Source organism: Aotus nancymaae, unplaced genomic scaffold (assembly GCF_030222135.1).
Source record: "Aotus nancymaae isolate 86718 unplaced genomic scaffold, 86718_ANA_hifiasm-v0.15.2.pri h1tg000025l, whole genome shotgun sequence".
Taxonomy (NCBI): domain Eukaryota; kingdom Metazoa; phylum Chordata; class Mammalia; order Primates; family Aotidae; genus Aotus; species Aotus nancymaae.
The window spans coordinates 23,784,492-23,811,483 of record NW_026988438.1 but is presented as its reverse complement, the minus strand read 5'-3'; the positions used below and the strand labels follow the sequence as shown (position 1 = coordinate 23,811,483).

Here is a 26,992-nt window from a genome sequence, read left to right as displayed (position 1 = left end):
AGTCACTTTATTTTAAAGGAAGTTTAAGAAATAACTGTTAACATTACCAAATCCAAAAGTTGCAAAAATCAGATGAAGGATGACTATTCCTCTACCAGTATCATTTCAACTATTATGACAGCATGAAAGCAATGGTGCAGTATCACACAGTCTTTATTACACCTTTCTTAATTGGAGCAAAATGAACTCTTAAAGTTTGCTACATTTGTACTCTCTGTAAAGTAAGAATTTTTAGCCTCATGGAGGAATTGAGGCACTACCTGTAAAAGACTCACTAAAAGTTACTGTGGGAGCCAAAGGTAGCTACTGCAGGTTGAGTGAGAAATTTTGAGGGGGCTTCACAGCAATGTTTTCAAATGTAGGTCCAAGAGCGTATCACCAGGGGAGCTTCATAACAAGGATCTCTGGACCTTGGATCACTACAAAATGATCCTCTGTGTATTTTCAATATGTTTCATGAGTGATTGTGATATAACCAAGGTCAGGAGCCCCTGATTTAATCCATTCTCAATAGGAGGAGACTTTGTCCACCACCCAAGGGACATTTGGCAAAGTCTAATATTTCTCTTTTTAAAAATTTGAAACAGGGTCTCACTCTGTTGCCTAGGCTGGAGTGCAGTGGTGCGATCACAGCTCACTGCAGCCCCCAACCTGCTGGTCTGAGACACTTTCACTTGTCACATGTGGGAGGTGGTATTACTGGCATCTAGTGAGTAAAGGCCAGGATGCTGCTAAAATGCTACAATGCACAGGTAGCATAAAATGCACAGGTCAGCCCTCCTAATCAAGAATTATCTGGCCCCAAATGTCTATAGTGCCAAGGTTGAGAAATCCCAATCTAATCTAACCACCCAAGAAAAAACAGGCAAGGAAAATTACATGACTTTTAATTTCTGCAATGCAAAATTAGAACCTGGTTTTCTAGAAATGCAGTCCCATTTTCCTTATTTTATGTGATCGTTAAAAAAAAAAAAAAAAATCTGGATTTCCAAGCCTCTTTATTTGGAGCTCAACTGTCTTTCAACTTTCACCAGGCAGCCAATATTTAATTGTTTTGGAAATTATGGTTTTTCAGGCTAAAGAGCTTGCTTTAATGCATTTAAGGGAAAGTTTATATTACATTATTCCAGACTTACCTGCAACATGAGAAGCTTATTCTATTCTATGTATCAGACAGAAGAATCATAATTGGCTCCTATTGGTTACCATTATTAAATTACCATTTAATTAAAATACCATTATTAAATTACCATTTAATAATGGTTACCAATAGGAGCCAATTATGATTAACTGAGTGATTGTCTCACATAATCCCATAACACTAGAAAAGGTTAATGCATATTGCCAGTTCTTCCTTACAAAGCAGTAAACTCATCCCGGGTCACAGAGCAGGTAAGCGGCAGAGCCAATTCTGAGCCCATATGAGCCCGCCCTAAAGTCCATGCTTATAAGCACCATGCCTCCCCAAGTGTCTCAGCCCCAATAAACTAGCCTTTCAAGGCTCTTTCCTGCTTCAGATGGGTTCTTTCTGTAATAAGCCAGACCACTTGCCTTATTTCCCTTTGCTTTCTTAACACAATGTGTCTTTTGCTTTCTTGACACAATGTGTCCCTGGAAGTCACATGGTTAGTAGCAGGAGCAAGCCAGCCTGCAAGGTGTGTGTGTTTGCTTGAACCAGGCTGGTGTTACTGGTGGGAACCATTAAGCAGGGGCATAACAGATAGAGAGATGAAAACAGAACTACCCAGCAGAAAGACAGAATGATTTAGTAAAAACTGCCTGGGCTGGGCACGGTGGCTCACACCTGCAATCCCAGCACTTTGGGAGGCCAAGGCAGATGGATCATCTGAGGTCAGGAGTTCGAGACCAGCCTGGCCGACATGATGAAATCCCATCTCTACTAAAAATACAAAAATTAGCCGGGTGTGGTGGCAGGCACTTGTAATCCCAGCTACCTGGGAGGCTGAGGCAGGAGAATTGCTTGAATCCAGGAGACAGAGGTTGCAGTGAGCCAGGATCACACCACTGCACTCCAGCCCAGGCAACAAGAGCAAAACTCCCATCTCAAAAACAAACAAACAAAAACTGCCTGGGTTTTAGTGTCAAACAGTGCTGGATTCAAATCAGTACCTTCCTAGCTGAGTAATCTTGGGCAAGATGAACCTTTGAATAACTGTGAAGTAGGAAGCATAAGCCAACCTTGAAGGGCTGTAGTAAGGTGAAGAAATCCTACATGCAAGTCACTTCTGCTGCCTGCCACACAGTATGTGGCAGTTGCTATTATTATTATTACTACTACTAATGAGCAAAACTCCATGTCAAGTACAAAAACTCAAATGGGCTTTGCTCAGCAAGATTTTCAAACGTCTCGTGTAAATCAAATTTATGCATATGGAATTATATATTAAATATGCTATAGAAATATGGTAGTTGAAAAACTGCAGGCAATCACACTTACCTAAAACACATGCATCTGTGTTTCTTTTAGGGAATTAACCCCCTCCCAATATACTGGGGTAGGGTGCTATTATAATTTTTCTATTTGAAGAATGAAGACTACCAGTATTTTATCCTTATCTTCACTGTTCAGAATTGAAACCTCTTGTAGACACACAGAAATGGAGATCAATGTGATGAACCACAGGATACAAATGTATGTAAGCCACAGGCTGACCTCCAAGAGCTTATAATCTATTTCAACAGATGTGAGCACAAAAAATATATTTCACATTATGTGTGAAATATATTAACTGCAAATAAAAGCTACAGGCAAAGAAAATGGTATTAGAAAGCTGGAGAAAAGACTGCATTATAATGTCATCAGAAAAGATTTGAGTATAAAGGAGGCTCTCTGCAGTGCTTAGTGAAGCCAGGATTTAAAGCAGCAGAGAGCTGGGAAAAGACAGGGGGAATTCAAGGTGGTGTACTTTTAGAAGGAAACGGCAAGAGATGATAAAAGACCATGAATGTGCAGGAACAAGCGTCTAAAGGAGCAGCTTCTACAAAATGGAAGGGTACTTAGGAATCACATACAGAACCTGCAGATACTACCTTGGTCCAGGGGTAATGCTTGCAAAAAATAAGGAAGGATGCAAAGCCACCCTAAAGAATCTGACTAAAGTCTCAGGAACAATAGAAAGCTCATGAATCATCCATGACTATTTGTTTAAACTGTGATAAGCATTTTTCAAACAAAATCTTTCCCCAAATCATCCGCAAATGAAAATGGAACAATACAAAGTTGCTGCAGCGGGAGTGAGCGAGGAGTGCCTGGAAGCCCACAGCAGCCACCCCTCTGCCCCAAGCCATTTGAGAAGCAGAGCTAAGGTTAAAAACCATGTATCTCTTCCCATCTCCCTTTTTGGGACTGAATATGCTCACAACAGCTTCTCTAAGCATTTGTCTGATGCACACTTACTGGCTTTTCTTGACCGGAGGTGAAATCTCTCTACTAGTACAGATAGGATGGAGTTCCTACACTTAGGCCATAAAGAACACATCTAGGCAGGGTGTGGTGGCTCATGACTGTAATCCCAGCACTTTGGGAAGCTGAGGCAGGAGGATCACTTAAGTCCAGGAGTTCAAGACCAGCCTGGGGAACATGGCAAAATCCTGTCACTACTGAAAATACAAAGATTAGCTAGTCACGGTGGTGCACACCTATAATCCCAGCTACTCAAGAGGCTGAGGCAGGAGGATCTCTTGAGCCCAGAATTAGATGTTGCAGTGAGCTGTGATTATGCCATTGCACTCCAGCCTGGGTGACACAGTGAGACCCTGTGTTAAGGAAATTAAAAAAATAACATATCTAATGGTCCCTCTTCTACATGGAATAACCTCAAGAAGTTGGTAATACCTGTGAGACCCCTTTCTTCAAGTTAACATACGGGAAGTTTCACTAACCATTTGTCTGTCTTCTACAGACAACTTAAGTTAGAGAGGGGAATCATATATCCACCCAACAGAGAAATGAAACTAGTGGTTAGCTGGCAGGCCACGCTGGTGATGGGAACTGCTGTTATGTATGTAGGCAGAGGTGAAACTTTAATGTCATGAGTGAACATAGACTCTAAGACAAAGAGTGTCGACAGTGAACACACAGACCAGAGGGCTTAGCATTGACATTGGAACTGATCTAGAAAGAAGAGGAACCAAGAAGGAAACATTCTCAGGTAAATCAAACAAGGAAGAGGAATCTCAGATACTGAAGCTAGAGGAAGGGAGGGAGAGTTTCTGGAAGTTGAGAATGAGCAATTTTGCCAAGTGTAACCAAGAGGGTGAGGACAACCAAGGCAGAGGTGCCATGAAAGAGGGGAGCCCTGTAGAGAGGTAAACTGTTGTTCATCCAAAGATTAAAATAAGCATGGAATGCTGGGCGCAGTGGCTCATGCCTGTAATCCCAGCACTTTGGGAGGCCAAGGCAGGTGGATGACAAGGTCAAGAGATTGAGACCATCCTGGCCAACATGGTGAAACCCTGTCTCTACTAAAACTATTTAAAAAATTAGCCAGATGTGGTAGCATGTGCCTGTAGTCTTAGCTACCCGGGAGGCTGAGGCAGGAGAATCGCTTGAACTGGGGAGGCAGAGGTTGCAGTGAGCCGAGATTGCACCACTGCACTCTAGCCTGGGCAACAGAGCAAAACTCTGTCTCAAAAAAAAAAAAAAAGCAAAAAAGCCTGGAACAACATAGATGGCACATACTGGTAACATTTAAATAAGCTTGGAATGGAAAAACATAGAATAAAATACTACAAAAAGAGAGTTACTAGATCAAGGGGTGGGGGAGAGGATTTTCCAAGGTAAGAACAGAAGTTCACTGTTGAAGACAGAGAAGAAGAAAAGAATAAGAGCAGAGGGCATGAATGGGAGAAAGCTCCAGGCAAGGTGGAAAGGATGGACTAAAACCTATGTGGAGCACTGGGGGCAGGGATAAGCTGAAAGCACTGGAAAGAAATTGGGACCACTTCTTCCGTCCTCTGCTAGCAGTAGAAAGAAACAAAATAAAACAGGAAGGCAGGAGACAAAGGCATCAGGTAGTCTGTGTGCCATTCAAAAAAGAAGGCAGAGAAATTCTAAGGCAAAGACAGAAATTGTAGCTTTCTGGTCTGTATCTTCCTTCAAAAGCAAGGTCTGAGTGGGCAGGACAGGAGCAGGAGGTAGTGGAGACTTAAAGAGTTTGTGCAGGGAACAGAAAAGCTGCTGCTGAGAAATGGTGAGTGGCCAAGATGGAAAAAATATCACAGAGTTCTAGGGAGCCAGTGAATAGTCCATACCACACATTGGCTATGTGTCCAGTTAGGACACCTCTTTATTACCAGAGGATGCCTCCCACTTACCTTTTAATTTTGTCTCCTTCTTAAACATTTAAAAAGGCAGAGAAAGAATGAGAACAGAAGGCAACTGTTCACGATGGAAGTGCAGGTGAAAAAGAAAACCAGGGTACCTGATTTTCTAATCTAATGGAATTTGCTTAAACTAACAGCAATAATAGCTGCCTTTATTGAGGAATCATTCTGAGCTAGGCAACGTGCTACATTCTTTTCACATGTTTTCATTAATCTTCACAAGTACCATAAAAGTAGCAAATTAATATCCCAAAGAGACTGAGGCTCAACAAGGCTAACTGAGCCTTTTACAGAAAGCAGGGCTCCAGGACTGCTATGGTCTGAATGTTTGTGTCCCCCCAAAATTCATCTGCTTGAAGCCTGGCCCCATGGTGGTGGCATAAAAACATGTTTGACAGAGTCTGTTTGCCCCTTTTGGCCTGTGGGGACACATACAAGTCACCATCTGTGAGGAACAAGCCCTCATCACACACCACATCCACTGGTGCCTGGATCTTGAACTTCCCAGCATCCAGAACTGTGAGCAATAAATTTCTGTTGTTTGTAAATTGCCCAGCTTAAGGTACTTTGTTATAGCAGCTGAAGGAACTAAAACAAGGGCTCACATCCAGGTTTAAATGTCCTTGGAGCCTATACTTGCCCCTTCTGCCACACTGCCTCTTATTAGATGCTACTTATCAAAGTGTTTGGGATTCCAGACTCTTGACTGATAAATAAATACATTGTTCAGAGCATAGTAAGTTAACAAGAGCAGTGGATGTAGGAGCCTTGATGTATCCAGACAACAAACATCCTCAGCCTCAAGCCGCTCCCCGAGCTCAAAACTCAACAACAGATCTCGAAGGCCAGAGTAGGAGCCAGGAACCAGTGAGCTCATAACTCTTTTGAGAGCTTCCCTGATATAGCAAAGTAAAAAGCTCCTGGGGGTTTTTCCTGCTGAGTGGAAACAGAGATTTTTCTCCTAAATATTTAGAAAGAAGATAAGTCCATCGTGGGCAGACATCCCTCTGAAAACTCCAGACACTGTTAGAGGGTGGCTGAGCAGAATTGAGGACCTGATAAGATAATCACTACTCAGGAAGCACCTCCTTCCAGTTATTCATTCATGAAATATCTTTTCATCTTAAGGACCGTTCACTAGGCAAGAAGAAACAACATTCTGAGACAGGCAGTTCCCAGTCTAATGACTGCTTCTCCAACTGTGGAAGCCCTTGGATCAGATTCATCCGGTGCTTATCACAGGTGCAGATGAAAGGCCCTGCCACTGGCCAACAGAATCACAATCTCTGCAGCTGGGCATGCATTTTGCACAAGCTGGTATGTGCACTTTGTACAAGCTCCCTGGATACTTCTTGTTCACACTCAAGGTTGAGGACCACTGGGTTCAGTTGATAGACAAGGACAACACAATACTGTCACCCAAAATTTTGGGAGATGATAGAGCAGCAGTGCTTAACCCAACTTTTGGAAACAGCTTTTAGAGAAATAGTAGCTATCCAGGCTAAAAAATAATGCAAAGAGCTTTCTAAATGAAGCTAACACACTATGGGAGAGAGGCAGGTTATGTGATCTTTTACTGAACAAGGTAGAAGATTAGGAGAAAACCCAAGTAATAATCATTTCTTCTATTCTTCATTGTATATGCAAACATACTTCTAATTCTCATGCCAACTTCTGACTCAATCAAGAAACAGCATCTGACACCAACACTTCATAAGTCTCACTGTAATTTCAACAACTGCAGGGCAACAAGAGTCTGGGTTTCTAACTGTCTATCTAGGTTTCCATATATGATTAATAGGAGGTCTAAAATTTAACTAATGTCCATACTTGTCATCTATAAAACCAGAATAATCACCAAGAATGAGAGACAGTGCAACACCATGTACCTCCTGATATGATGGGTCATAAAAGACACATCATTTCTCTACATTTCTACCAAAAATACAAAACTCAAATCTGATCAGTAGGATACGTGAGAGAACCCCAAACTGAAGACTTTTTCTAAAATAGCTGCCCCTGTACTCTACAAAAATGTCAAGGTCACAAAAGATAAAGACTGATAAATTTCTGCAGATCTATGGAGACCAAAGAGACCTGACAATAAACATGGTACATGATCCTGGAAAGGATATTACACCATAGAGAAAATAGCTGTAGAGGACCCTATTGGGACAACTGATGGAATTTGAATATGGAGTACAAACTGTGAATTTGACAATAGCATTATACCAGTATTCAATTTACTTTTGGTTTTTATAAATGTACTGTGATTATGTAAGAGAATGACTATATTCTTAGGACATGCACACTGAGTGTTCAGGATTGAAGGGGTATGGTGCTTCCAAGACTCCATCAAATGATTCAGAAAAAGTAGGTACAGAGTGCTTTGTACTATCCTTGCAATTTTTGTGTGTTTAAAATTATATCAACATAACATTACTTATCAAAGCTATCAGGCCGTGAAAAACAAGGAAAGACTGAGAAATTATCCAAATGGAAGTATACTGAGGAAACATGACAGTTGGTATCCCTGGATTAGACCCTGGAACAGAATAAGGGCATTGGTGGAAAATCTGGTGAAATCCAAATAAAGTTGGTTGTTTTGTTAATGTAATGTACCAATGTCAATTTCTTAGTTTTGACTAATGTACAAGGATTAAGATATTAACATGAGAGGAAACTGGAAAAAGGGTATAAATGTAAGCCTATACAATCTTCGTAATTTTCTGTAAATATAAATTATTCCAAAATAAACAGATAATTTTTAAAAATATATTAAAACACATACATAGCAAAGGCCATCTCCAAAGGCAGAGAACACTACACTAACCTCACAGGTATGGAGAACTATTTATCAAGAGCTACTGTCTTAAAGCAAAGGTAACCAAACTGCACTGACCACCACAGAATCAAAATCAAATAGTTTACCAGAACCACTAAATTAGAGTCTCTTGGGATGGGATCACTGAAAACAGTTATTTGAATAAGTGCCTGGGTAGTTCTGATGAGCACCTGGGGTTGGACACTAGGTATCCAGCTCAGCACGTCTCAGATTGAACTAGGCACAGGGATGCCCTGGGGATTTTGTTAAAATGCAGACTCGGGTCAGGAGGTCTGGAGTAAGACCAGAGATTCTGCATTTCTAACATGCTTTTAGGTGATGCCCAAGCATCTGGTTCAAAGCTCCACAGATTGGGAAGGGCAATGCAATGAGACAGAGGGCCCGAGTGCATGCCACTGCGGGGCATTAGGACCTCAACGTATACGTGAGACCAACTTCTATCTCATTGAAGTATTGCTTTCTTAGGCTGTGGCCAAACCTAATCCTAACTACATTTAGTCTGCACCAAGTATCTCCAAACGTTTTCTTAAGGTAAATTTTAACTAGCATCTCAAACCACACATGAAAATAGATAAGCATCTCTTGCCTGACTCAAATGTATCTGAAACTATCAGGCATCTCTACTTTTCTCTATTTGTATAGATTGCTTCTTGAGTCAGTAGAAACCACCTCAGAAAGCAGTTAAAATGACAATGATGTGTGGTGTGATGACAGCTTTTTTGACAAAAATCTCAAAAATTTACCCTTTCTTACATTTAAGTTTAAGTTCAATTAATTCTGATCTGACCTGTAGAATTCATTTTAGTGATTCCTTTGGATTCACAGAATTCCATATAACTCTTGCATTGATCCTGCCAGCAGATAATAAAATCTGACCAGGAAAAAAACTGTAAATCTTAATCATAAAATAGTATAGAGAACATAAAGATTGGAGTTGCCACGGTATTATAATTTTGAAAATGTAGAAAGCCATCTAGAACCCTATATTATAGACATTATAAAACCTGTAAGTACATATTAGGGCTCAACCTTTTATCCCTTAAATCACTTGCTCTAGAATGACTACAGTAAAATGAGGACAAAAGTAACCATTCTGAGATAACCTATCATCAAATAGTACATGAGAATCACACCATACAATTCTCAAGATTCAAGTTAAAGTGCCTTTATGGGTACAACCACTTTTATAAGTCTTCTTGATATTTTTTAATTCAATAAACATTTGCTGAGTATTTACTACATGGCAGACAATATGCTAGACACTTAGTGAATTTTAGACTAAAAAATAAAAATTACAGTTGGCTGAGATCCAAGACTGAACCACTCTATACTAATTTCATCATAAAGCTATTATTAATGTAACAAAATACCAATGCATTTGGCTGCTCCTGCAGAAACTGAAGAGAAAAACGATTTTAAAAGTTTTGTCTTGCCTGTGTTACAACAATCTGCACATATTCATGTGTCATGGCAAGGCAGGGATGGGGCAGCCTCCACTGTGTCAATTGCCCACGGCCTGATCCACTGTCGCTCCCACCTCCTTCCCAGCTTCAGACACAAATCCTGCATTGACACAATCCAAGTGGATGTTGGAAGAGTATAAAAACCCCATCCATCACTATTACATGTGGTACAGAAATCAAGCTAACATTGCAACAATTATTGCACAGATTTTTCAACACAGCTAGAGAGAGAAAGGGGGAAGAAAGAGCTATCCAAAGTCTATGAAAATTCCGGTATGGAAAGGAAAGTGAAAATAAACTCCCAACGCTGTCACATTACTAACCTGATCAATTTCCATGAGTTTGGGATAGGCGCCCGGCCATTCTATGGCCACCTTGACGATGTCCGCGGGTGGCGGCATGGTAAGCCCCCAAAACGTTCAAAGCCAGTGGGACTGGGGATCCTATAGCGTAAACAGCCGCACGTGTCTACACCTAGTGAGGAATGACAAAAAAGAAAGAGAAGTCACTCAGTGCAGATGCAGGGTGAATTGTGCTTCATCACTTCCTGTTTTCACCGGTGGTTTGGTATGAAAAACGGCTCCCCTTGGTGCCTGGGTGCTGAAGGCGCAGCGACACAGCCAACGGCACGATGGGCTCCTGAGGAAAGAAGAAAGATGGAGGTACCCGTGCCAACGCTCTTGCGTCAAAGCCGCCAGGAGATGCTGCCCGCCCTGCCGGGCATGGCTTGAGCGAATCTTCAGTGGAAAGAAAGCTGTTCCTTACCACTGAGTTCTGCTCCGAATGGTGCCCAGGGTCTGAATGAGCCAGGCTCACTCTGTCCAGACATGTATGTAAATGTCTGGCGCTCAATAGTCTCCGGAAGGACAGACTGCCCAGGAAGTCATGGTCAGGAAGCAATGTTTCTTTAAATTGTTTTCTGTGTGTCACAAATAGATCTCCGCACTATAGCAACCAGGATATCATGAAGGAGAAATGCCCAGAGAGTTCACACATAGGCACACCCATACTCTCTCCCAAGGCCTAGTCACACAATGCACCTTCTTCGATGGGGGGTGGGATGGGGCAGAAAATGTACAGATGTGGATTGGACGGCATTCAAAACAGACCTTGACTTCTCGCTTGAATGAACAGTGCTTCTTACACAAAGGAAGTAACCATTATCCTCCTCCCAGGCTAGCCTATTTCTTTTTCTTTTTCTTTTTTTTTTTCCTTTTGAGACAGTCTCACTCTGTTGCCCAGTGGTGCAATTTTGGCTCACTGTGACCGCCTCCTCCTGAGTTCAAGCCATTCTCCTGCCTCAGCCTCCCAAACAGCTGGGATTACAGGTGCCCACCACCATGCCCAGCTAATTTTTGTACTTTTAGTAGAGACAGGGTTTCGCCATGTTGGCCAGGCTGGTCTCGAACTCTGGGTGACCCGCCCACCTCAGCCTCCCAAAGTGCTGGGATTACAGGCACGAGCTACCTCACCTGGCCCCATTTCATCTTAAAATTAATTTTTTGTTAACAATCATGTGATACAAACGTGTGTGTGTCTGTGTGTGTGTACAAAGATGTACAGTGTAGAGTATCTTCTCCCAATGTCACCCACCCACCCAATATCTGCTTTCACTTCCTATCCCTCCAGTTATCCAAAGTCATTAAGTATCCCTCCAAAATTTCTTCAAGTATTTCTTCAAATACAAAAATATATTATTACATTTTCCACTTTCTTTATATAAAAGGCAGCATCCTTTTTTTTTTCCCCCTTCTTTTGAGATGGACTCTCCCTCTGTTGCCCAGGCTGGAGTGGGCAACCTCCACCTCCTGGATTCAAGCAGTTCTCCAGCCTCAGCCTCCCGAGTAGCTGGCGTGCACCACCATGCCCAGCTAAATTTTGTATTTTTAGTAGAGACAGGGTTTCACCATGTTGGCCAGGCTGGTCTCGAACTACTGACCTCAGGTGATCTGCCCACCTCAGCCTCCCAAAGTGTTGGGATTACAGGCGTTAGCCACTGCACCCAGCCAAAAGGCAGCATTCTTTTTGTTTCCTTTAGTATATTTTCTAATTCCTTCTATGTTAATACAAAGAGAACATCCTGATTCTTTTTACAGCTATATAGTAGTTCATTGTGTGGATGTGTCCTATTTGATGAACCAGTCCCCTGCTGTGGGCCATTCCTTAAGTTTATCTCTCATAAACCAAACTATGATCCATAAACATATATAACTAATTTTGCATATATGCAGATTTACATGAATCTGCTTACAACAGATTCACAGAAGTGAAATTTCTGGGTCAAGGCATATATGCAGTTAATGTTGATAGCCATTTCCAAATATCTCTCCATTGGACTTGTATGAGGTTGCCTATTTACACCCAGCCTCACCGACAGATTGAATTTTTGCAAGCCTGACAGGTCGAAAAATAAAATCTTAATGTATTTTTAAATGATCTTATTGTGAGTGAGGTTGAACATAAAGAGGAAAAGACACATGCTCCCTGCTGTCCAAACCTTTGCCCCTTTTCTATTAGGTTCTCTGTCTTTTTTGATAAATTGATATCTGAAATGAAGATCTTAAACATGTGCATTTGATCCTTTATCAGACCAGAGTAAGCCTTGTGAGTTACTATCCCAGATCTCAGCAGAAGCTGGACATTACTGAGACAATAGAGATAGCTGAGTTAATAATGGAAGCCTCAACACCACCAGCAGTTATATAAATAACTTCGGCACAGCTGACAAGTAAAGGAAATGAACCAAAACAAAACCGCTACTCCTTTGGCCAAAGATGATGAGGGAAGCCCGCTGAGAAGCTAATCAGTGGTAACCAGCAATTGCAAATCTACAAAGTGGTTTAGTCACTCATTCAACAAATAATTATTGAGCCTCTGCTCAGTGCCAAGCCTATTCCCCATGCTGGGGATATACAGCTGCAAATCTGGGAGTTAGCAACAAAGGATATGGAGAAAAAGCAAGCAGGGAAGGAAACAAGCCTGTGTCTCTACCTGTATGGGAGGGGCAGGAATACAATTTTAAATAGGAAAATCAGGGAAAGCTTTACTGAGATGGCAGCATTTGAGTAAAGACATCTGTGGCTGGATGTGGTGGCTCATGCCTGTAATCTCAGCAGTTTGGGAGGCCGAGGAGGGTGGATCACTTGAGGTCAGGTGTTCAAGACCAGCTTGCCCAACATGGTGAAAACTTGTCTCTACTAAAAAATACAAAAATTAGCTGTGTGTGGTAGTGCTTGTAATCCCAGCTACTCTGGAGGCTGCAGGAGCAGAATTGTTTGAACCTGGGAGGCGGAAGTTGCAGTGAGACTGTGGCAGGAGCGGCCAAGGGAAATGGATCTCTCGAACACCGAATAAAAGAGGGAGGAGTTTATTCCACCGGGAGACCAGGCAGTAATGTGTCAAAAACCCAGCTCATCTAACAAAGGAAGGTTCTGCCTTTATATAAGCTTATACTTTAGATGTTACACGTGGAAGAATCTTAGGTTCATAGTTTTAGGACTCACATGTGAAAAGGTTTTGGCTTACAGTTTTAGGACTCACATGTGAAACGGTTTTGGTTTACAGTTTCAGGAATCACATATGAAAGGGTTCCGGTTTACAGTTTTAGGACTCGCATGTGAAAAGGTTTCTAGTTTGATTTTGTTTTAAGTAAAAATAGTGTCTTCTGGAGAGTTTCCCCAAGGCCTAGCCTGTCACCTACAGGAAGGTAAAACTGGAGGCGCCAGTCGGTCAACCTTTTCTTCTATTGAAATGCAGCATGATAGTCAAAGGGGAGTTGATCTGAGAAGCCTGAGTCTCCCTCTTCAAGACAAGATTGTGCCACTGGCTGGATGCGGTGGCTCATGCCTGTAATCTCAGCAGTTTGGGAGGCCAAGGAGGGTGGATCACTTGAGGTCAGGCGTTCAAGACCAGCTTGCCCAACATGGTGAAAACTTGTCTCTACTAAAAAATACAAAAATTAGCTGGGCGTGGTAGTGCTTGTAATCCCAGCTACTCTGGAGGATGCAGCAGCAGAATCGTTTGAACCTGGGAGGCGGAGGTTGCAGTGAGCCAAGATTGCGCCACTGTGCTCCAGCCTGGGTGACAGAGCGAAACTCTGCCTCCAAGAAAAAAAAAACGCATCTGAGAGGTGAGGATGGGAGCCTTGTGGACATCTGGAGAAATAAGGTCCTAGGCCAAAAAAGCAGCAAGTGCAAAGGCCCCGAGGCAGGAGCATGCCTGTTATGTTCCTGACAGGTGACTTGCTGACGCCAAGAAAGGGTAAGAATAGTAAGAGAATGCATTCAGAGAACAGTGGGGTTATCCTTGGTAGGTTCAGTTTACCATACTCCTGACCCCCTAGACACGTCTACCACACCTCTTGGTTTGTGACTTCTAAAGAAAAAAGCTGTGTATCCATGCACACCTATTCAGAGTGTAAATCAGCACAACTTTCCAGAGGGCCTTTGGCAAACTATACTAAAAGCCTTAAAATTCCGCATCCTCTTTGAGTAATTTTAATTTTCTAGGATGTTATCCTCAAGAAATATTAACCATAGCAATGCCAATTTCTGCTTTGTTTACAATTCTCGAAACCTGAAAACAATTGAATATCCAACAATAGAGATTTGTTAATTATAGTGTTTCCTATGTGCAAATGCAAGCAAACAATCTGTACCCTGCACCTCCTCTTCATAATCCGTATGCTTTTTGAGTACTTGAGAGTTCTAAGAACAACGCATTATATCTGTGCCACATCACTTCAATTTGAGATCCAAGTTCAATTACATACCCTTAGAATAAGAATTAAGAAAGCAGCCTCTAATGTGCAGTGACTGTGTGTGAATTTTAGGTAACACAATTCAAAAGAAAGCATACACAATCTTGGGGGTTAAGACAGTAAATAATAAAAAAAAAATGCATGTTAGGCACCTTGCCCTTACCTCTACATAAAATTGTCTAGAATTACAGCAAAAGAGGTCATCTAATCTTCTAGGACTCAAAGGCCAAGCTTGTTTTTCTACCCCTTTAACTGGTATTTATTTCTCAAAGACCGTTTCAGGGAAAACCTGTTGAACAGGTGAGAATACAATAACGTGGCTCCAGGGGAGAGTCAGAGGGGAGCTGTACACAAAGCAATCATTGAGAAAGCAAAGATGCAAGGAGGCTTCCCCTTGGGAATTCACTTAACCAAGCCCAATTAGACCTCATTGGTTTCCCCCAACATTAATAAACCACAAGGGAAAGGGAGGGGGGCATAGCAAGGCTCCCCTGGGGTAAAGCCAGGCGCACAATTGCAGAATGCATAATCTAGTTCACATTTTATCCTCGAAAGACCACACTTTATCCTCTTAAATTTATATTTCCATGAGGAAACAGCACCTAAGGCTTCTGTATATAATCACTGTTAATACTGATGAAATTTATGGGAGAAAGGTTCTAGCCTGGGTTTTCTTATTCCTGGCACAATTACCAGCTGGAGCCATACTTCTTTGCTGTAGGAGCTGTCCTGAGCATTGCAGGATAGCTGGCAGCATCCCTGGCCTCTGCCCTCTAGAGGTCAGCAGCCCCTCCCTCTCAGTCTCTACAAATAACCACATGTTGTAGGAGGGACCCAGTGGGAGATAACTGAATCATAGGGGAGGTTTCCCCCATACTGTTCTTGTGGTAGCAAATAAGTCTCATGAGATCTGATGGTTTTATAAGGGGAAATCCCTCTCGCTTGGTTCTCATTCTCTCTTGTCTGCCACCATGTAAGACATGCCTTCGCCTTCTGCCATGATTGTGAGGCTTCCCCATCCACATGAAACTGTGAGTCCATTAAACCCCTTTTTTCTTTATAAATTACCCAGTCTCAGGTATGTCTTTATTAGGAGCATGGAAACAGACTACTACAGGTGGCAAGCTAGCAAATCCTCTAGGCAGATTACCAATGATCAGGACAACCCATCCCATTCTTGAAGTGAACACAAGGCACATGGTCTCATCAGACTCTCCAGGAAAGATCAGTGCACAAGCCCCACTATTGGTGAGGCATAACTGAGAAGGAAATATATTCTAAAATTTTCAGCCAACAAAGTCAACCTCCTGGTTCCCTATGCTTCTCCCAGGACAACAATGGGGGTACTGGACTTTCTTTGTCAACTTCTCCCCACTTCATCTGGAGTAGTCTAAGGACAAGGCCCACGTCACATTCACAGTTACAGACTCAGGGCTATAGTAGGCAGACATTTTAATACATGGCAGTTGGATGAATGCATCCCTCCTCAACAAACATCTCATTAGAGCTACCAGAAGTACAACTGAGCCTAGTGTTGTCAAAATTACCAAAGTAGATAACCTAGCATTACTTAAATTGCCCAGTAAATACAAGCTACAAGCAGTTGTGTAGCTAGCTGGGTATAAAAACTCTTATACAAACTGAAATTTAAGAACCACTACAGGGAGAAACAAAAGAGAGGCCTAGGCAGGTGGCTAGACATTCTAACCATTATGCCTTCTAAAGTCACTACCAGATCCCTTGAGGTGGTTAAAGAATGGGTGGAGAATGCACATCACATTATATAGCTACTGGTCCTGCTTGCCTGCTAGCTTGACTTTATTCCATTCCAAAAATGTTGGAATTGTTCCATGTTTAATATCAAGATTCCATCACCTGGATATGCATGTTAAATGGTGTGTTTATAGTTGAGTGAATTAAATGAGAAAGAGGAATCAGTTCTCATTCTAGAATTAGGTACCACTGAAGTCTGCATAGAAGTAACCTCTGACTCTATAACCCATGAGCAAACCCACTCTTCTACTAAATGTCTCCCTAGCTTTGGGTGGCATTTTGAAGACAACAGAGAGAAATCGCTCTTGACTTCCACCTAGAAACTCATCTCTCTACACATTGCTCTATGCCCCAAGTTCAACACATCTTTTGCTGTAATCTGTTAAAGATCTGTTACGTCTCTACAGGTTTTTTCCATACAGCTTAATTCATTCTTTGGGTTCCAAAAAGCTCCCAAATACCTGATCTTTTTTTGTTATTGTTGATTCTGAATTTCCCATATAGTTTTAGTTTTGGGTGCCTGCAACAGCTTTGACCTTTTTAATGCTCTTTCTAGTCTTTCTGTTGCACAGTGAACCCTACTGAGAAAATAATTAAGCCAGTAAGGCTGTTCCTGTAGAAACTGTGTGCTGGGAAAATGAACGCACTCACCCTGGTGAACCTTGTGTCCCCTCCCCCACTGCACTCACAAGACTGACAGATGGGCTAGTAGAGGCCAGGGCAGATCAATGGGAGAGAAACACCAAACAGCTGGAGAAACGATCTGCTTCCACTCCTCAGCCCCTTCCTTCCTCCCCAGGAAAGCTGTCCTCTGCCCCACTAACAGTCATTAACTACTGATGATGGATTATGGGTTTATAATGATGATGGGGACGGGGGGAGGGAGCTGTTTGTCTCACATTTTTAATGCTGAGTTGTCTCTGATAGAAAAAGATATGGACCACATTTTCCCTTGCCTTAGGTTAGGCAGAAAGGGAAAGGGCTTCAGGAGGAGCACCAACCGAAAGCAGCCTTCCCTCTTGGCCCTGCTGTCTTCCTGGAACCTCTAGTCTTTGCTTTTGAGAACTCTGCCCTGCATGGTACACTGAACCTCAGGAGGGGCCACTGAAACAGGCTTGGGTAAAAGTTTTGCTTCTCTCTTCTTTGTGCTACCATCCTTCTTATGACAAACAGACTGAAATTGTCTCAATACCTTTAGTGTCTAAGTCCAAGAATACATGAAGTGGGTGGTACTGTCAGCTGACATTATTCAGGATGAGTGTCCAGGTTTGCTAAAGCCAGTCTTTGTTTCCCATGGGAGCAGCAATGGTGGGTATGTGTCCCCCCCACCTTCCGTATACTGGAGGGTCCGAATGGATCAAGGGGTGTCATTTCAGGTCCCCGTATCAGGGACCTGATGGCCATTCTGACGACAGCCCAGGGCCAAAGAGGAAGCTTACGGTTTCAGAAATGAGGGAACATGGTGTGTTCAGAACAGAACATACAAGAACTCAGCAGAAAGGGAGTAAAGAGAGAATGGAATCCAATGTGGAGGCTCAATGTTTCATTTTCTGTATACGCTGTTGACAAAAGCAACATATCCTACTCTTAGCAACAATTCAGCCCATTTACTTGACAGGTGGGGAAATGTGCTATTAGCTATGGTCGACTTGCAATATAATGGAAACTTTCAGAGAAAAGTCTTTGCTTTCACAGTGTCTGGCACTGACATCATGAAGGCTAGGGGACAGTTGTGAGAAGGAGCGGCAGGCAGGAGCCCAGAGCAGGCATGGGGCTGGGCACTGTGGACACGTACTTCACTCACTCTTCACAGCCCTCAGTGACAGGTGTGATTATTTGCAGTAAATTAATGAAGACACTAAATCTTAGCTAGTTATTACTTTCCTCAAATACTTAAATCTTCTCAGGGTGATAGAGGCCTCTATAGGATGAGAACTGTTCTAGGTGAATTGTGTACCCCCTCAAAATTCATATGTTCAAATCCTAACCCTCCAGTGCCTCAGAATGTGGCTGTATGTGGAGATAGGACCTTGAAAGTGGTAATTAAGTTAAAATTAGGTCTTCAGGGCAGGCCCTAATATAGTATGTCTGTCTGGTATCCTTATAAAAGGAGGAAATTGGAACACAGAAGGTAGAGAGGGAAGACCATCTGAGGATACAGGGAAAAGATGTCCATTTGTAAGCCAAAGAGAAAGCCCTCAGAAAGAACCAACACTGATGATACCTTGATCTCTGACTTCCAGCCTCCATAACAGTGAGAAAAATCATTTCTGTTAGTTAAACCCGCCAGTCTGTGGTACTCTTTTATGGCAGGCCTAGCAAACTAATAAAACACCAAAGATGGAAAGCATCAAAGAAGAGCCTGATGATTTGATACAAAGAAACTTAAAAACTTCTGAATTTCAAAAACCTTCATAAAAATTTAGACAGCTAAATAAATGCTTCGGCAGCATATACACTAAAACTGGAACAATACACAGAAGATTAGCATGATCCTTACACAGGGAATATAAAAATTCCCTATGTAATTTTTATATATTAGTTTAAAATATATATAGTAAAAATTTAAAGATGAAAAACAATCTGAAAAAATACATTTGCAATAAACATGATCCAACTTGGTATAAGTATCCTTAATAAGGATCTCATGAATTTATTTGTTAGCTAGGCACAGTAGCTCAGCACCTGTAATCCTAGCACTTTTAGGGAATGAGGCAGGCAGATCACTTGAGGCCAGGAGTTCTTGCTTTCTGATGGGGATGAAGCTGAAGCTGTCTGCAGCCTTGCTCCCTCCATGTGGAAAGCCTCATAAGAAAGAATGAGACAAGGAAAAGCCAAGACAAGTCAAGAGGAAAACATTCCAAAGGGAACAAGGACAGGAGGCCTAGCTATGTTGTTTCTGTTGAGTTTCCTAACACTTTTCCTTCCTTCCTTCTGAGCTATCCTAATATTCTTCCTAGACAGACAAATGAATAAATTCCTCATTATGCTATGTGAGCTTGAGTTCAGTTTCTGTCACTTGTAATTGAAAAACTCCTAATTTATCAACCTAACCATATCCGTTTACTGACCTAAGTTCCAAACTGGTCATTAAATGACTGGAAGGCAAGACAGGCTGAAGCTACACACTCTAACCTTGCAGTCAAGAGGAAAGGATCTTTTGCTCCCCAATTCTAGAGCTTCATATGGCTGCAAGTCTACATCTGTGATGTAGCGCTCAGCACCTAGGGGCTGGCTTTCCTCTGCGAGACTGCTATCAAAACTCACACATGGATTGCAGGAGTTGGTCTCACTCCAGCATTTCCCACATAGCACCGCTTCTCTGAGTTATTTACAAATGCAATGCGAAAAGAGTCAGGATTCTTGGGAAACAATGAATGGAGTAATATCTGCTAATAACTAACTAGTTCATGTTCTATATGCTTCTCAAGACAATTTGAATTAGGTACCATTATTAGCCTATTTTATGGACAAGGAAACCAAGATGCAAAGACATTAGTATCTTGCCCAAAGTCTCACATTCACATATGGAACCCAGCCAGAATGCAATCTACATCTGTCAGATTTGATAGCCCACGTTTGTAACCACTATGCCATTTTTTTAAAATAGAGACAAGGTCTCACTATGTTACCTTGTCTCGAACTCCTGAGCTCAAGCAATACTCCTGCTGCAGCCTCTCAAAATACTGGGATTGCAGGCATGAGTCACTGTGCTGGGCTCTATGCCTTTCTTTCAAAATAGTTTCCTTTACTGCAGGACTTCTGAGGGACTTTAATGTAACACATGTGTCCTGTGAAATCTCCATATTCAATCTACAGTATTTCCCAAATGTATCTGTCCAGAAAACTTTTATTTTTAAATAAAACATCTTGTGGCACAGGTTTCTCATAGGACATACTTTGAGACTATTTGCCTCCTCGGTTTCTTAAAAGGAAAGAATCACCAAATAGTCTCAACCAGAAATGTAATGGAAAGTGGCAGAGAAAACTTTCCTTTAGTACCATATTGAATTATCATCACCTGCATCTGTGGGCTTGTCTCCAGGAAAGTAGCCCAATTCTTTTGAGTAACTCTTTCCAATTTACAGAGAACGGTAAAAATTCTATTAACTGCAGCTTCTACTGTGCAAAGCAACAGAGGATACATAGTACAAGAAACAGAATACCTGTATTTGTGATCATTTGAACATCTCACTTCTTGCTTTAAATCTGTGGATGGTGACCTGGGACCTCTAGGATATAAACCTTTCACAGCCTGCATCCAACTACCACCAGTGCTTCCTCCCTGACCCAGTGAGTCCCTGCTCCCCAAACCCCATACACACGCAATGGCTTTATAAGTCGGACATGGAAAACGGGTTCTGCCTTAAGACTGTCAACAGTCCATTTGCGGCAGCTGCTGGTGGCTCTGCTTAAAGCAGGAACCCCTAGACTAAGTCAGGGTCATCCTCCAGCTAGCTATGGTGTGGGTGAAGGATTAGAGGACTTGAGACAAACGTTTGTATCTCTTCCTTCTTCATAAATGGCTTGCCGTTTCCTGAGCCTGCCAAGGTCCTCACTCCGCGTCTTTGTTCATAATGTTCTCTCCACCTCCAATGTCCTTCCCGTTTCTTGGGTCTGCTTAAAAAATTCCCACCTAGATTTCAAAGCCAATCTCATGTGCCAGCTCCTCTGAAAGATTTCCCTGACCTCACAGCCTCTCATGCTACAAGTCACTGCCCTGAATCTGTCTTCTTAGGCACTGACAATGACCTACCAGAGATCTTTTCCACACCTTATCCTATTCCTTTATATGAGCTCTCTGTGGGTAGGACTCATATCTTATTCATCTCTGTTGTTCCAGACCTCATCAGATAGCATGGTAAAGAGCAGCTCAATATTTTTCAGTCAAGTGAATGAATAAATGAACCACTCTTTCCCTAAAAACAAATTCAGAGATTAAAATTACAAATGTGAAGGATCACTCGAGCTAGTGATGTGTTTTTAAAATCTAGAATTCCTTGCACAGAAAACCTTCAGACATTCTTCAAGCAGCAGCTATTCATTTGTTTCCACTGGACAGAAATAGAAAGGGAGCTGCTCAGAGGTGAGACCAGGGCCTATTCCAGATTCCTTTTCCTCCTGGAAAAATTCTTTCAAAAACAGGATGAGACCTGAGCTGAGCCACTCGCTCCCTTCCCTTCACTCCAAGCTCTCTTGCACTTGGGGAATCAGCGTTTCAACTGGAAAGTTCATCATTTTGCAAACTAATGCACAAACTTCCTCCCTTGTTCTGGTTTTCTGAATATTTGCTTTCCAAATTCCTTTTCAGCTGTTGTAATGCCAGTGTCTGCTCCCTTCCTCCCAGCAAGCCCTGTCACTTGGTGATATGTGCAGACAGTCCCCAATGGAGGAGGCAAGGCTCGCGCCCAGTTCCCTATCGCACAACCCAGACTCAAGGCCACAGGAAGTGCTGGAGCGTTTCCACCATCCTGCGAGCCAAACATTCAAACTTTCCAAACCTGCTGATCAAAAAACAATATGTGAAACTTCTTTCTCGGCCTCTCTCCAGCAGCAGCAGAGCTCTAACTGCCACCCCTAGGAAATTTGATTGCATCAGATTACCACTGAAGGCCCCTGCAGAACTCTGGGCTGTGCCTCCACTGGGTTTCACCTGACAACCCTGGCACACAGAATTAGTCATTCTGATGCATAATGCTATGCTGCACGGCCGCCTCACGCGTAATGCCATTCGGCTCTGCCTTTTTCTCCCGGTCTGGGGTCTTTATTCCCTAGAAAAGCACAGGCTTGTATGAGGGCTCTGGGGTCAGATATTGGCCTGGGTGTTAATCCTGGTTCACCCGCATTGAAAACGCTGTGACTTGGCCGGGTGCAGTGGCTCACACCTTTAATGCCAGCATTTGGGAGGCCAAGGTGGGTGGATCATACGGTCAGGAGTTCCGAGACCATCCTGGCCAACATGGTGAAACCCTGTCTCTACTAAAAATACAAAAATTAGCCGGGTGTGGTGGTGTGTGCCTGTGAAATTCTCTTTCCGGGTCCACAAGGGGGCGTAGTTTTAAGGGCAAGAACTTCCTAGCGCCATGCCCCCTCCCATCTCTCTCCATCCGGGAGATTTAACAGTTTGTGTTTGAATTTCGCGGGCGCGGGAAGAAACTAAGAGTCAATCACTCCAGCGGAAGTTCTAAGGAACTCCTTTCATTGGCCTGGGGACTTAGAGAAGGTGGGGGTTCCTCCCAGGCTAAAAGTCCCCTTCTTCCACACCCCTTCAGACTCCATGTTTGGATCCACTTCCACCAACACTCTCTTGCTCGTGGAAGCTGCTTTTCTCTCTCCTGGATTTCCCCTCTGGAGTCCCCTTTCACACTCTCGTGGAAGCCTGTCTTCCCCTCCTAAACTCCATCTCTCTCTGTTCCCTTCCACTCAGGGTGGAAGCTGGTCTTCCCCTCCTGGATTCCATCTTTCTGGATTGTCTCACTCAGTGTGAGAGTTAGCTGTTTCTTTCTCTCTCCTCCTTTTTCTCTCTCTAAATAAATCACTTTCTACAAACACTTTTGAGTCCGGCATTAACTGCGCACTGCACCGTGGTCCCCTCTCATTCTCGACAGGGCAGGAGGCCAAGAACCTGGAGAAACGTCCTCTCGGGAGCTGAGAGCACCCTGAACCCCAATATTACATTTTGGTGAGCCAGCCAGGAGAGGGGTACACCAGAAAAGGGGTACAACCAGAAGAGGGGTACAACCAGGGAAGAAGACCTCAAAACCATGAGTAAAACAGGCCCCATTCTGTCCTGTCTCTTTAAGAACACCTGAAGCGGCCGCAGCCAGGCAGAGTTGTGGGGAACCGGAGCGGTGGCGTGGCCCAACCCGTCTTAAGTGGCGCGGAGCAGCCGGAATTAAAAGCGCAGTTTTTTTTACCTCCAAGCTCTCTCTCTGCTTTCCCTCTCCTTCTCTATCCTTCGGATATTATCTCTGGGACCAAAACCCGCAGGAGCCTGTGGGGTGGAAAGGATCAGCCCCTTGCTGTCCGGGAACAGCCCAGCCCTGAGGCGGAACCCAGCGCGCAGAGGTCCAGAGAAAAACAGCAGGGAGGGGCGAGGTACAGCCCGAGCCTGCAGGGGACCGGGAGCGGAGCCGCCTAGCGCAGGGTTCTGGCAGGCCTCCCGGCATTCTCCAGTCCCAGGCAGCAGTGTGAAATCGCCTTCCTCAGGGCATTCGCCTGCAGGCCGCCGGGTCCCTGTGTGGGCAGCGGCTCAGGGAGTGGCCCAACCGCTCACGGGGTTCTGGCGGGGTCAACATGGAGATCGAAAGCCGCGGGGGAACTCACAGCCCGCCCAGCCGCGGCTGCAAATGCGGCTTTTAAAGTGACAGCGCCAAGCGGCTTTTTTCCTTTGCTGGACTCTCGCTCATGAGAGTTAGCTGTTTCTTTCTCTCTCCTTCTCCTGTTTCTCTCTCTAAATAAATCACTTCCTACAAACACTTTTGAGTCCAGCATTTACTGCACACTGCACCGTGGTCCCCTCTCTCATTCTTGAGAGGGCAGGAGGCCAAGAACCTGGAGCTGAGGGCACCCCGAACCCCAATACTACACCTGTAGTCCCAGCTACTCAGAAGGCTAAAGCAGGAGAATCTCTTGAACCCAGGAGGTGGAGGTTGCAAGGAGCCGAGACCACGCCACTGCACTCCAGCCTGGGTGACAGAGCAAGACTCTGTCTCAGAAAAAAAAAAAAAGAAAATGCTGTGACTTTAGACAAGTTACACAACATGCTGACCCTCAGTGTCCTCATCTGACCCAGGAATGACAGTGATACCTTTCTCATGGGATTACTATGAAAATAAAATACCTGTAAAGCAATTAGAGTAGTGCCTGACCTGGTATTATTATTTACTAGACATGGGGTAGCTGGATAAATGAAATTGGGGAAACACATCTGTAGTCCAGTCTCATGAAACACACAGAAGCCACACTGCATGGGAATTCTGTTTGCTCTAAGCATCATACTATGACGCTAGCTATGGCACTAGAAAGGAAATAACTTTGCTTTAAGTCCAGGGAGTTTTTTAGATTTGAAGTTTTCAGGGCATACAAAAGATTCTAGGTGAATGACTGTGTTGACAGAAATCAGAGGCGGAAAGTTAGGGTAAGATTTTGAGAGGATTGACCTACGTTGCAAAGGCAAGAAGTCACAGAGAATTGCCTGAGCAGATGCCCTAATGGAAAATAAGAGACCTATTTTCTCTCCTGACCAGAGGTCTCGTCTTCAAGGAAACTTCTCTGAGTACATGAAAGTGACCGGGACTCAACTTGCTCTAAATCCTTTCTCCCCAGGGAGAAGCAGATATCATCTTGAGTTATGAGGCAGCTGAGTGCTTAAAGAGGGCCCACAGGGGGGCCGCTGCACAGAGGGGGATCTGCCCCACTATTACTGGGCAACTTCCCCAACTGTGTGTTCTTCCAGCCTTGCAGAGTGACATCTGTTCTGTTCTTTTCTGTCTGATCCTCCCAGCAAGTAGACAGAGGGTAGTGTTGGGGCTTAGAAAATAATACCCCAAAGTATAGAGCTTCGGCATGCTGAGTACTCTGAACTAAAAAAGATTAGAAGGTCTCAGAAGCAAGGTCTCTATGACCTCTCCTGCTTCCAGTCTCCCATCTCTTTCACGCCTGAAGCAAGTCATAAAAACCAAACTTCCATGGTGTCTTAGTGCCACATTTTCTTTATCCAGTCTATCACTGATGGGCGTTTGTGTTGGTTCCAAGTCTTTGCTATCATGAATAGTGCTGCAGTAAACATACATGTGCATGTGTCTTTACAGCAGAATGATTTATAATCCTTTGGGTATATACCCAGTAATGGGATTGCTGTGTCAAATGGTATTTCTAGTTCTAGATCCTTGAGGAATCACCACACTGTCTTCCACAGTGGTTGAACTAATTTACACTCCCACCAGCAGTGTAAAAGCATTCCTATTTCTCCAAAGGATGAGTTCATGTCCTTTGAAGGGAGATGGATGAAGCTGGAAACCATCATTCTTGGCAAACCTAATGCAGGAACAGAAAACCTAACACCACATGTTCTCACTCATAAGTGGATATTAAATAATGAGAACACATGGACACAGGGAGAGGAACATCACACACCGGGACCTGTTGGTGGGGGGAGACTAGAGGAGGGACAGCATTAGGAGAAATACCTAATGTAGATGACAGGTTGATGGGTGCAGCAAACCACCATGGCACATGTATACCTATGTAACAAACCTGCATGTTCTGCACGTGTCCCAGAACTTAAAGTACAATTTTTTAAAAAAATGATCAAGGGTTAGGAAGACAAATTCACAAAATTCCTTTAAGCATTAACTTACCTTAATAAAAGAATAATAAATATTAAAAAAATTCCTCTTCAGCAAGGTGAATCATAGAAACTAGAACCTCTCTCCCAAAGTAAACCATGAAACCTAGGAAGGTCACTCTCTTCCTTCTTCCTTCTCCCCAAAGACCCTCATTTCAGAGGGTTCCTGCCCTATACCCAGGAGGAAGAAATGCTAAACAGAGAGGCCAGTAAGAATCTGAACCAACTGACCTTGCTGAGGTTCCTCTGTGGCCTACTGCCATTAGGTCAAACCCTTTGTCCAATCATAGTTCTTCGTGGCTGTCCATTCTTCATCAAGCCTAAGCATAATGATAGTTACAGGGTTTGGGTCTTCATTTCTGGGGCTTTGGGTCTTCATTTCTGAAGGCTCCCATGTCAGATAAAACTTTGATTAAATAAATGTGTTATACTTTTCTCTTGCTAACCTGTCTTTGGTTTCAGGAGTGTCGACAGTGACCCATATGACGGGTGAACACAGGTATCACACCTTTCCCCACTGAAGTAGGCATGACCCACTTGGGGTCTAATGAACTTTGCTGACTAGACCTCAGCCCAGCTGCCCCCCAGAAGCTGTGGTTTTAGTGGAGACACAGTGATTACTTAGCTCCATGCCTAGGGTTGTCTTATCGTAGCTCTAAACAGCAGAACCTCAAAATGTTTCTCAGGAAAGATACAGTTAAAACAAATTTCCCCCATTTTCAGCGTTGTAGATATTTTATCTCTCTAGTTATTAGCCACAAGATTGTTTGTCATACTCACTAGTAAGACAAACAAACCTATAGATTTTTTTCTTTCTCATCTCTTTCACCTTAGGAGGCTCTGCCAAAACTCCCTGGATTTTATGATTCAAATCTCTTTCCTCTAGCTGTTATCTGAGCTCCCTCACAAGTTTGCGGCAGTTTGGTTTAAGATAAAACACAGTCAGGACACATGCTATCAGCATGGCTATAGAGCCACACTGTGAGAGCTTTTCACACAAACATCGAGATGATAGTCTCAGTGGTCCATGCTTAAGAACAAAAGACTTATTCCTGCTCACACGCACAGATAAATATGACCTGAGGTGCTCAATGGCAGTCCATGGTACATATTTGGGGGAAAGTGGTCTGTGGTTCTATTCTGAATGCCAGTATCATTGATTACAGCCTAGGGTTACTGATCTGCTCACTGGCATCCCAAGGATAACATTCTGAATGAATTGTTTTTTTTAATGCTCATTTTCCCCTCAAGTTAGCCCTGGGAAGACAGCTTCCCCACAGCCTGTCTGCACTCCCTGGGAAATGATCAGATAAAAGCTGATAAGAGGAAAACAGAGAAACTTCCAACTCTGTGTTGGCAATTTTCTAATTTAATACTTTAGAAAATTCACTTTGGTTTCTCCTCTAGCCTCCATTAACAGGGTGTTGATAATTTCAAATGCTTTGCATCTGCATTCA

At 43.2% G+C, this 26,992-nt stretch overlaps 1 protein-coding gene and 1 non-coding gene across 5 annotated transcripts in view; one reads left to right on the top strand and one right to left on the bottom strand.

Annotated features, from left to right (window-relative positions):
• Positions 1 to 26,992, bottom strand: part of ELMO1 (engulfment and cell motility 1) — a 571,068-nt gene that overhangs the window by 450,691 nt on the left and 93,385 nt on the right. For all 4 annotated transcript variants that reach the window (XM_021669358.2, XM_021669357.2, XM_064380449.1 and 1 more), the window contains exon 2: positions 9,978 to 10,128. In XM_021669358.2, coding sequence (XP_021525033.1) covers positions 9,978 to 10,055 — 78 coding nt within the window. In that variant the 5' untranslated portion in view covers positions 10,056 to 10,128. The remainder of the gene's footprint in view (positions 1 to 9,977; positions 10,129 to 26,992) is intronic.
• On the top strand, positions 18,625 to 18,727 carry LOC135276575 (U6 spliceosomal RNA). Its single transcript, XR_010344135.1, has one exon. It is a non-coding gene; the product is annotated as a U6 spliceosomal RNA (small nuclear RNA).